At 39.2% G+C, this 11,484-nt stretch overlaps 1 protein-coding gene and 1 long non-coding RNA gene across 2 annotated transcripts; both read left to right on the forward strand.

Moving 5' to 3' along the window:
• Window positions 1-2,647: 2,647 nt before the first annotated feature.
• LOC122646338 lies at window positions 2,648-3,463 on the forward strand. The gene is made up of 3 exons (XR_006330594.1): window positions 2,648-2,668; window positions 3,036-3,141; window positions 3,421-3,463. It is a non-coding gene; the product is annotated as an uncharacterized LOC122646338 (long non-coding RNA).
• A 2-nt stretch (window positions 3,464-3,465) lies between these two features.
• Window positions 3,466-7,289, forward strand: LOC122646337 (aconitate hydratase, cytoplasmic-like). Its single transcript, XM_043839876.1, has 4 exons — window positions 3,466-3,533; window positions 3,652-3,744; window positions 6,683-6,868; window positions 7,089-7,289. The coding sequence occupies exons 2-4, from the start codon at window positions 3,691-3,693 to the stop codon at window positions 7,272-7,274; spliced, it is 426 nt and encodes a 141-aa protein (XP_043695811.1). The 5' UTR covers window positions 3,466-3,533; window positions 3,652-3,690; the 3' UTR covers window positions 7,275-7,289.
• Window positions 7,290-11,484: the final 4,195 nt, after the last annotated feature.

Here is an 11,484-nt window from a genome sequence, read left to right on the forward strand (position 1 = left end):
TGATGTCAGTAAGGGTGTTAAACGGTCCAGTTTCGGTTAAATGGTTCGGTTCAATTCGATTTTGACTGCTTGAGGGTAGAAACCGTAACCAGACCGTTTAACTAAACGGTCTCATAATCAAAACCTGAACTGTTTAGTAAATGGTTTCGGTTAAATGGTTCTATACGGTCTTACACAGTTTCAGTTAAACGGTTCTATACACATTCACTACTCTATTTACTAATACTAGTTATTACTTATTACTTACTACGTTATTAGTTTTGTTATTTTTTATGAGGGAAATCATTAATTAAGAAATGTCATTACTTAGTAGTTGCTACTTGCCAGGTTTTGATTTTTTGTTTATTAAAAAAAAAAGGTTGTTAGGTTTTTAAACAGTTAGACGGTTTGGTTATAATCAATTTTAATTGGATTATACGGTTTGAAACTGTTGGATTAATCGGTCTAAATCAAACCAAACCGATTAAATAAACGGTGTCATTTCTAAAACCATAACCGGACCATTTAACTAAACGGTCTGCCTGTTTCGGTTTAAGGGGTTCGGTTCGATTTCGGTAAACGGTTTTGGTTTGGTTTTGACACCCTTAGATGTCAGCATGTTAGTTTTTTTATAAAGACAATTTTGCCATTGTTTTTATTTCTTTTTCTTTCCTTCTTCTTCTCCTTCTGCTGTTTTTTGCCATCGCCGCTGCCATCGCTAACACCACCACCACCTCAGCCCTCCATCTCTCGCTCTTACTCTCCCTCCCCTGCAACCCCATACCACCCTCTCTAGTCTACCCCGCCCCACCATGATCTCAGCAATCCAACCCCATACACAGGTGCACTTTCCCTTTCCCTTTTCTCCTATTCTCTCCTTGCTTCTTCTTCTTCTTCTCCCTTTCACATACCCTTAAACCTCTCCCATAAAAGACACTGAACATAGAAGTATAATTTTCTCATAATTTCTGAAAACAAAGAACTGAATCCCGAAGATCCAACCAAAACCCACCATCATAAACCAAAATCCAAATTGGGTTTCCAGTTTTAAGTTTAATTAACATCTCATCGTTATCTTCTTGGCTGTTATGGCATTGGGTAGACCTACAACAAAGTAGGTTTGAAAAACCCCAACCTCTTATCCATTATCTTTCAAAGTTGGGATAAGGGTGTCACACCTTTGTGCGATCCAAGCCCTAAATTTGAAAAAAGAAATAAAAAGACAAAGGAGGAAACGATGAAGATCTCAGACGTCTGCCGGTGATTTGACGCAATGGAGTAGAGATCGACTAGATCAGACGTCTGATTTGCTTCCCTAGTCCCATTCAAAGGCCATGAATCCTTCTCTTCTTCCCGAAATCGGGCCCGATGGCCTCGCCAGAGAAGCCCCTGATACCGTCTACACTGAGAAGAGGTGAGATGAGAGCAGTGAAGCAACAAAAGAATGCCGGTTACTTCTCTCGCTCCGCTGCAACCCCGCCACCACCCTCTCCAGTCTCCCTTGCCCCACATTGGACAAATCCAGCTCTTCAATCATCTTCTTTAGATCCAATTTCACACTGGAAGCCATTGTTCATATGGGTTTGAAACCCTAATCCAGCGGAAGACCCTTGGAAGCCATTGTTCATCTGGGTTTGAAACCCTAATCCATTTCCTCCAAGGTCAACACCAAAATCAATTTCCAAAAGGTGCAAACAGTTCGTTTTACAACGGACTGTTATCAGACTTGTAGCGACATCAATCTAAGGGGTTCAGCCTCTACTCCAAACAATTCGTTTTACAACTTTGTTTGAAGGGGTTTTTTTTTGGTTAAAAATAGAGTGGGACTGGGTTTTTTATATTTTTAGTGTAAATGGTGGTTTAGTCATTTTTATTCAACTCAGTTAACCCTATTAATTTTTGGATAAAAATTGATATTTTGACCCTTAATTGGATGACATTAATTTAACGGACTATGAGAGGGGGTGTCAATGAAAATTTTCCTATAAATTGTTGGCTTATTGCATACCGATTCTGGGGGTTTCTACTTTCTAGGATGTTTTTCTTTTTTTATAGAAAAGAGATAAATTCTAGAACTAATTCAATGATATCGATTTCCAATTTAAAACTCTTTTGGCTCGGCAAGAATTCAATAAAATACCGCGTGGTGATTACCCAGATTACTATTACCCAAAAAAACAAAAAAAAACACACACACCGTCTTACTTTTTTTTTTTTTTGGGGGTGTAAAATGCCTCACTTTAATTGACACGAATTCGCACGTGTCCGGTACTACAGATTGCGTGTCTTTGACGCAACAACCTCTAGATATTTCTACCCAAAAAAAAAAAAAAAAACCACCTCAAGATATTTTGTTTCAACGGTTATTTTTTTCTCTCTTTCAAATCAACTTTTCCTTTTCTCTTTTCCCTCCTCTTTCTTTCGCTTTCTCTCACAAAACCGTTTCTCAGTCACCGGCGCTGCTCAGAGCTTCTAGGGTTCGTTTCTTATCATCCTTATCCTTGCCTTCCATCTCTAGAACCCTAACTTCTCCTCTTCCTCGCTCCTCTTGTCCTTCTCTCATCAAAGCCCGATCACTTTGCTTCTCCACTGCTATCCGTTCCATCCGATCCTCGGTTCCTCGCTGGAGCTCAGACTAGGACTGCTGCTCCTGTGATTGAACGCTTTCAGCGCAAGATCGCTACTATGGGTACGACTTTCGACGCAGACCGGTTTTTCAACTTAGAATTTCATTCATTTGATGAATTTTATCTTTTGGCTACGCTGTTTCGTTCTTCCTGGAGGATATTTGCTTTAGTTTCTGAATAGTGTTTTGAAATCGGACCAGATGGATTAAAAATGTGCCTTGGTTGATGAGAGTTCTTTTATGGATATTCATCACTGATTTATGCTTTTTATGTATTGAGAGAACTACTTAAATAATTGGATTAACTAATCCAACTCAGCGTATTACTAGAGAAAGACGATTTGTATAGATGATTAGATTCTCGAGTTAATACTGTTCCAGAGATCGACATAATTGATTGAGTTCTGTTTGTGAATATGTGTTGGATCAGCTCCTGAGAATCCTTTCAAGGTAAATCTTAACCAGTCTTCCCAAGCCTGGGGGTGGCGAGTTTGGAAAGTACTATAGCCTACCTGCTCTGAATGATCCAAGGATCGGTAAGTGGCATTATCGCTGCTCCCGTTTGTTCTTCCGCTCTTATGTGCAAATTATATATGTTGTCATCCTTTGGGTTGGTCTTGGACTTCACGACGTTCCTTTTTTCTTCTTTCCCCTCATGAGTTCCCGTTTCTCTTCAGCATTGAAGGATACCTTCTATGTTATGAGGCTATCTCGTATTTGAAGATTGAAATACTCTGAATTTTTATATTGTTATCAGGTTCCCAAAATCACAATCTCTTAGAAATCCACTCATCTTTACATTCTGTGCATCACAGATAAGTTGCCGTACTCCGTCAGGATCCTTTTTGAATCGGCAATTATCGATTGGGAGAATACTTCTCCCAAACAAGTCGAGATTCCTTTCAAGCCTGCTCGTGTTCTCCTGCAGGTGTTTATCGTCATGCTAATTACGTAGTGGTTTTGTTTTTTGAAGATGTAACTGCACAGTAGTTTTAATTTGTGACATTTCTGCCAAATAAATTTTATGACCTACATTTTTTGGTTAGGATTTTACTGGTGTACCTGCTGTGGTTGACCTTGCTTGCATGAGGGATGCTATGAACAAGCTTGGCTGTGATTCTAGCAAGATTAACCCCTTGGTAGGTGGTGATATTTTTCCTTTTCATTACAATAGTTATCCCTTGTAAGTTCTTCGGGGTTGGACATCCAAAATCTTCCCCGTCATGAAAACGGTGAGGAACTTATAATTACTGAAATGGCCTTCAATGAACTACTTCTGTTCTTCTTTCTAGGTAACATTATAGAGCATAAATTTGATTCTGTAATAATGTCACTCATTCCACTTTCTTTTAATCTGATTTTTTTTTTCTTGAGCAAATTACATGCACCCCACCTGTAGTTTGAAACAATATCAAAACAACCCCTTAGTTTCACTTTTACAAAAAAACCCCCTAATGATTCACGGTGTTAGAGAACTGTTAGTTTTGAAAGTGAAAAAGACAACTTTACCCTTTATACTTCAGTGACCTATATTAATTACCATTTTACCCTTCATGACCTTCTTCTCCCCCAAAATGAAAATTCTCTAAATCGATTTAGGGTTTTACCTTCACACCATCTCCGGCGAAGGTTGTAAAGACCTCTCCGATGGACATCCCCTGGCCCAGCCACCCTCCGGCGAAGGTTAGTTTCTCCATCTCCTCTCTTTCTCTGTATGTTATTGTGAAATTCAAACACCTGAACCATTAAACCTTCCCTGCTATTCCAACAACTCACACCTCCGAACAGACACCCTTGTAACCATTCCCACCCCTGCTTTTCATTGTCATTCTCTTTCAAGTTGTATGACAGAAATTTGAAGGTTCTTGAAGAATTCTTCCCAATATTCTTCAAGAACCTTGCAACCAAAAACAGTTCTCCATTTGATTCAACCGGGTAGTTTATATACCCATCACCGCAATCTATTGAGTCGTCGTTATGATAAAGGTCATATTATCTTGACGCACCTCCACCCATGAAGGTGTGTTTTGAGTATTCATATAAAAAACCCTAACTCTCTTTAACAGACCAAGTGCATAAACTTCTCCACCACCAGAAAATATGATGTCTCCATCATCAAAGGAAAACTCAGATCTGCTCTTTTGTGGTCCAATAGACCATGACCTATCTCTAGATTTACAAAAGAATAGCTCCCTTGATGCTATGTGGGCAACCACCATCCAATCTTTACTGGTCTTAGGATTGGAAGAGAAGATCACATTAAGAACAGAGTTCGGGGGTTCAAAAATGAAAGGTGGAAGTTGAATTAATGCTTTTGTGAATGGATTTAATAAGAAACAATGGCCATCCAATGCATCAGAAAACATAAACAACCATCCTTTAGTAGAACCGCGACACAAACTCATACTAATCTGAGGTATTCTTACCTGGTGAATCATATTTTTAGGGATACTGACAAGGAGGAATTTCCTAGATCTACTAGATTAAAAAAAAATTTACAAAATCAGTAGCAGTAAATTATGTTTTACATTTGTAAGTTACTTGATTTAAAAAGATTTACCAAACCCCCACATGAGTAAAAAAGTTAAATGAATAATCCAAAATGCCCCAACATCCTTCTCTCTCCTTCTTCTTCTTCTCCCGACGGAACAAATCACTCCCTTGACCCCCCTCCCCTAAAATCCCGCCCCACCCTTCTCCTTTCAATAGCAGCCCTCTAATTTCTAATCGGAATGGTCTGTAAATCAATTAATGGAATCGCCTGGACCTAATGGGTTGATTCAAACCTGGAATAGCATTTATAGATAGGAATTGAGAGGCTTCGATTGGGACTGGTTCAACACAATCACAAGACATGGCAGGTTGGAAAGATGCAACAGTAGTGAGATTTGTAAAGACGAGGAATCATGGGTTTGAATCTTTTTTGAGAGGGGAATGATCTCCCACAGTTTCAGGTCTTTTGGGCTTAGGAACAAAGAGTCGTATCAACTCGTTCCAGCCCATGGTAATGCAAATAGTAGAAAAGAGCATTATTGAACCAGAAAAAAAAAAAAAAAAGTAGGAAGAACTAAGGCAGAAACATGGTGAAACAGAATATTAAAGAAGGGAATCGGACCTGGGAAAGAGACGAGAGGAGGAAAAGATGACAGATAGAATTCAGAGGAGAGAGAGGAAAGGGAGAGAGCACACTCACAATAGGTAAGCCGCATATAAACCCATCCTTCAAATTCAAAGGAGAAGGGTGGGGCGGGATTGCAGGGGAGGGGGGATCAAGGGAGTGGTTGGTTCCTTCGGGAGAAGAAGAAGAAGGAGAGAGAAGGATGTTGGGGCATTTTGGGTTATTCATTTAACTTTTTTTACTCATGTGGGGGTTTGGTAAATCTTTTTAAATCAAGTAACTTATGAATGTAAAACATAATTTGCTGCTACTGGTTTTGAAAATCTTTTTTTAATCCAGTAGATCTAGGAAATTCCCCCTATTGAAAATACTATCTTCTCCATTTTGTGTATCATGCGATGAGAAGAGTAACCATGGTATGAGCTGCCAAATGTTGTTGAAGATAGCCAGAGAGGACAGTGGAGCAGTGCTTGGTTTGGGGATTTATAGCGGCAGCAACACCTTCAATTTCCTCTCTTCAATAGCAGCAGCAGCAGCATCGGCGTTGATTCTCTTCTTCGCAGCTTGCCGGAGAAGAAAGGGAAGATGGGTTTGGGCTGGTTATGTTTCATAAGGGTAAAATGGTCCATGGGATAAATTGAAGGGTAATATAGGGGTTTTCAAAAGTTTAACTACAACTAACAGTTTAAACTTGATGGTAAGGGCTAATTTGTAAGCCTCCTAATTATCCAGGGGGGTGCACGTAAAAGGTGAAACTAGGGGGGTGTTTTGATATTGTTTCAAACTATAGGAGGGGTGCATGTAATTTGCTCTTTTTTCTTCTTTCTATATGACCTTTTGCTGCATTTATATTTTGAGTGTAAGATGTATTCCTGTTATTCCTGTATTTGTGTTATATATTTTCTTTCTTTTGGGGGAAGGTTTCCTAACTTTCTTCTAAAAATTGATATTTTATGTAGGTTCCAGTGGATCTTGTTGTTGATCATTCCGTTCAGGTGGATGTAGCAAGATCAGAAAATGCAGTGAAGGCAAATATGGATCTTGAATTCCAGAGGAACAAGGAGAGATTTGCTTTTCTTAAATGGGGATCTACTGCTTTTCATAACATGCTTGTTGTTCCTCCAGGCTCTGGTATCGTGCATCAGGTTAGGGAGTTACTATCATCAGAAATAGCAATGTTACATGACATGGGTTCTACCTTTAGATTTCAGATCTACAGAATTCCTTCCTTTCTTCTGTCTCTAAATATTCCTTCTCTCAATTGATAAGTAGAATATATGAAATATTCAAATGGTCTTGTGTTACTCACACTAATGTTATCATTTTTTTTATTTATGTACTGAGTAAATTACTATTGAAACTCAGGTTAACCTGGAATACCTTGATCGGGTTTTATTCAACACTGATGGCCTGCTGTACGCTGATAGTGTGGTTGGAACTGATTCCCATACAACTATGATCGATGGGTTAGGAGTTGCTGGATGGGGAGTTGGAGGAATTGAAGCAGAGATAGCAATGCTTGGCCAGGTATGTTTAGAAAATTGTCAATGAAACCTGGTAGTTTGTATTGTCTAAGGAAATGCTTGTACTTATAACAATAGTCATGGGGAAATCCAAGCTTGGCGTATTCATCCAAAGAAAAGAAAGCAAATCATTGCATTTGGAATCTTGGATGCATGTGCATACTATGATAGAGGAACTCTTATGGGATACCACATTGTTCCACCACTGATACTTGCTCTGAACTTGAAATTTGCAGTCAATATGGAAACTCTGAGAGAGCCATCTAGATTCTTTTATATCTTATCGTACTTCCTGTGCATTCTCTTTTCTACCTAATATTTGCCTTATAATCATAGTTTATTTTTATGGAGAGGGTTGGGCACGCCGCTGGCTTTCCTGGAGCTAGCGGCTGTGCCCAATGGAGAGAGTGGGATGGGGAGGGCAAGAGGTCATTTCCTTAGGGGGTGGGAGAGACACAGACTCAGGCTGGGCACAGTGCCGGCGTGCCCGGCCTTTACCCTTATTTTTATTTTGAACTCCATATATTTTGGGGTTATGGATATGGATGTTTTCACATATGCATTTTATTGTCGTGGATTTAATTATGAATTTAACCTCTGTAATCATTCAGGCAGATGAAATCTAAACCTCTTTTAGTGTTAATATTCGAGTGTATTTTTGGACCACCGGGCTTTTACACTACACTACTATTTTAGGATTAATCTTTTGCTAATACACCCATGTCTTGGGTATACATAGGTGCATGATTCTTGGGCATCTATGTGCATCTAAGTTCTGTTTCAATATTACCTCTAATGCTTCACTTCCCCAATATTGTCAGCCCATGAGCATGGTATTACCTGGTGTTGTTGGGTTCAAGTTGACCGAAAAGTTCCTAGATAGGGTCACCACCACCGACTTAGTTTTAACTGTAACCCAAATGTTGAGGTATTACTTGAATTACCTCTAAATCATCTCTATCTCCCATTTTCGAAAACATATTACTATAATAGCGAACCTGACAAGTATGGGCAAAGTTAATCTGCCTGGAAGTTGACTCAAGCAATTTTAGTACTTTCAGCTAGATTGGGTGTCATTCTGTCGGTCCAGAGGATCCAAGAACTGGGCCGATATTACCTCTAAATCAGTTTCAACTACAGATCTCTATCCCCCACTTTCAAAAACGTATCAGTATAATGGCGAATCAGATGAGTATGGAAAAATCCATTCCGTCCGGAAGTTGGCTCAAGGAATTTTAGTATTTCCAGCTAGATTATTGGGTCTCATTCTGTCAGTCTAGAGAATCCAAGAATTAGGCTGATAATGCCTCTAAATCAGTTTCAGCTATAGATCTCTATCTCCCTTTTCCGAAAACATATCATTATAATGACGAACCGAACGAGTATGGCAAATTAATTCCTCCCGGAAGTTGGCTCAAGGAATTTTTTGTACTTTCAGCTAGATTGGGTCTCATTCTGTTGGTCCAGAGAATCCAAGAACTGGGCCGATATTTCCTTTAAATTAGTTTCAGCTACAGATCTCTATCTCCCTTTTCTGAGAACATATCATTATAATGGCTAACCGGATGAGTATGGGCAAATTAATTCCGCCCGGAAGTTGGCTCAAGGAATTTTTCGTACTTTCAGCTAGATTGGGTCTCATTCTGTCGGTCCACAGAATCCAAGAACTGGGCCGATATTTCCTATAAATTAGTTTCACCTACAGATCAATATCTCCAATTTTCGGAACACATATTATGAAGGCTAACCGGACGAGTATGAGCAAAGTTATTCTGCCCGGATGTTGGCCCTAAGAATTTTAGTACTTTTAGCTAGTTTTGGTCTCATTTTGTCGGCCCAGAGAATCCATGAATTGGGCTGAAATTACCTCTAAATCAGTTTCACATAAATATCTCTATCTCCCATTTTCATAAACGTATCATATAATTGTGAACCAGAAGAGTATGGGAAAATTTATTCTGCCCGAAAGGTGGCTCAAACAATTTCAGTACTTTCGGCTAGATTGGGTCTCATTCTGTGGGTCTAGAGAATCCAAGAACTGGGCTGATATTTCCTCTAAATCAGTTTCATTTATAGATATCTATCTCCCTTTTTCGAAAACATATCATTATAATGGCGAACCGAATGAGTATAGCCAAATTAATTCTGCCCGGAAGTTGGCTCAAGGAATTGTAGTACTTTCAGCTAGATTGGGTCTCATTCTGTCGATCCAGAAAATCCAATAACTGTGCCGATATTTCCTCTAAATCTGTTTCAGCTATAGATCTCTATCTTCCATTTTCGAAACACATTATAATGGCTAACCGGATGAGTATGGGAAAAGTTATTCCACCCGGAAGTTGGGCCTAAGAATTTTAGTACTTTCTGCTGGAATGGGTCTCATTCTTTCGGTCCAGAGAATCCAAGAATTGGGTCGATATTTCCTCTAAATTAGTTTCACCTACAGATTTTTCTCCCATTTTCGAAATACCTATTATAATGGCTAACCGGACGAGCATGGGCAAAGTTATTCGCCCGGAAGTTGGCCTTAAGAATTTTAGTACTTTTTGTTGGATTGGGTCTCATTCTGTCGGTCCAAAGAATCTAAGAACTGGGCCGATATTTCCACTAAATTAGTTTCACCTACAGATCTCTATCTTGAATTTTAGTACTTTTAATTAGATTGGGTCTCATTTTGTCGGTCCTAAGAATCCAAGAATTGGGCCGATATTACCTCTAAATCAGTTTCACCTAAAGATCTCTATCTTGAATTTTTGACTACGTTTCATAATAATTGTGAACCGGAAGAGTATGTCCTGATTAATTCTCCTCGGAAGTTGGCTCATGGAATTTTACTACTTTCTATTGTATTGGGTCTCATTCTGTCGGTCTAGAGAATCCAAGAATTGGGTCGAAATTTCCGATAAATCAGTTTCACCTTCAGATCTCTATCTCCTTTTTCTAAAACACATCATTATAATGGTGATCCAGACGAGTATGCCCAAAGATGCCTGGATGTTGACCCTAAGAATTTTTGTACTTTCTGCTGGAAAGGGTCTCATTCTTTCGGTCAACAGAATCCAAGAATTGGGCCTATATTTCCTTTAAATTAGTTTCACCTACATATCTTTCTTCCATTTCGAAACACATTCTAATGGCTAACCGAACGATTATGGGCGCAGTTATTCTGCCCGGAAGTTGGCACTAAGAATTTTAGTACTTTCTTTTGGATTGGGTGTCGGTCCAGAGAATCCAAGAATTGGGCCGATATTTCCTCTAAATTAGTTTCACCTATAGATCTTTCTCCCATTTTCGAAATACATTTTCTAATGGTTAACCGAACGATTATGGGCGCAGTTATTCCTCCCGGAAGTTGGCCCTAAGAATTTTAGTACTTTCTTTTGGATTGGGTCTCATTCTGTTGGTTCAGAGAATCCAAGAATTGGGCCGATATTTCCTCCAAATTAGTTTCACCTATAGATCTCTATCTCCCATTTTCGTAAACTTATTATTATAATAGCGAACCCGACAAATATGGGCAAAGTTAATCAGCCCGGAAGTTGGCTCAAGGAATTTTACTTTCAGTTAGATTGGGTCTCATTTTGTCGGTCTATAGAATCCAAAAACTCTGCCGATATTTCCTCTTAATCAGTTTCACCTAAATATCTCTATCTCTCATTTTCGAACATGTGTCATTACAATTGCAAACCGGATTAATATGGGAAAATTTTTTCCGCCCAAAAGTTAGCTCAAGGAATTTTAGTACTTTCAGCTAGATTGGGTCTCATTTTGTCGGTCCCGAGAATCACAGAACTGGGTTGATATTTCCTCTGAATCTATTTAAGTTACACATCTGTCTCCCTTTTACGAAAACATATCATTATAATGGCGAACCGGACGAGTATGGGGTAAATTAATTCTGCCCGGAATTTGGCTCAAGGAATTTTACTACTCTCGACTGGATTGGGTCTCATTTTGTCGGTGCAGAGAGTCCAAGAACTGGGCCGAAATTTCCTGTAAATCAGTTTCACCTACAAATCTTGATCTCCATTTTCCGAAAACATGAGATCTAGACGAGTATGGGCAAAGTTATTACGCCTGGATGTTGGCCCTAAGAATTTTAGTACTTTCTGCTGGAATGGGTCTCATTCTTTCGGTTAAGAGAATCCAAGAACTGGGCCGATATTTCTTCTAAATTAGTTTCATCTCTAATGGCTAACCGAACGAGTATGGGCGCAGTTACTCCGCCTCGAAGTGGA

The sequence above is a fragment of the Telopea speciosissima genome, chromosome 11 (genome assembly GCF_018873765.1).
Source record: "Telopea speciosissima isolate NSW1024214 ecotype Mountain lineage chromosome 11, Tspe_v1, whole genome shotgun sequence".
NCBI lineage: Eukaryota > Viridiplantae > Streptophyta > Magnoliopsida > Proteales > Proteaceae > Telopea > Telopea speciosissima.

Coding starts and splice junctions, on each gene's coding strand:
- LOC122646337 (XM_043839876.1), top strand. CDS start 3,691: ATGAGGGATGCTATGAACAAGCTTGGCTGTGATTCTAGCAAGATTAAC. Junction 3,745..6,682: donor CTAGCAAGATTAACCCCTTG/GTAGGTGGTGAT, acceptor TATTTTATGTAG/GTTCCAGTGGATCTTGTTGT. Junction 6,869..7,088: donor GCTCTGGTATCGTGCATCAG/GTTAGGGAGTTA, acceptor ATTGAAACTCAG/GTTAACCTGGAATACCTTGA.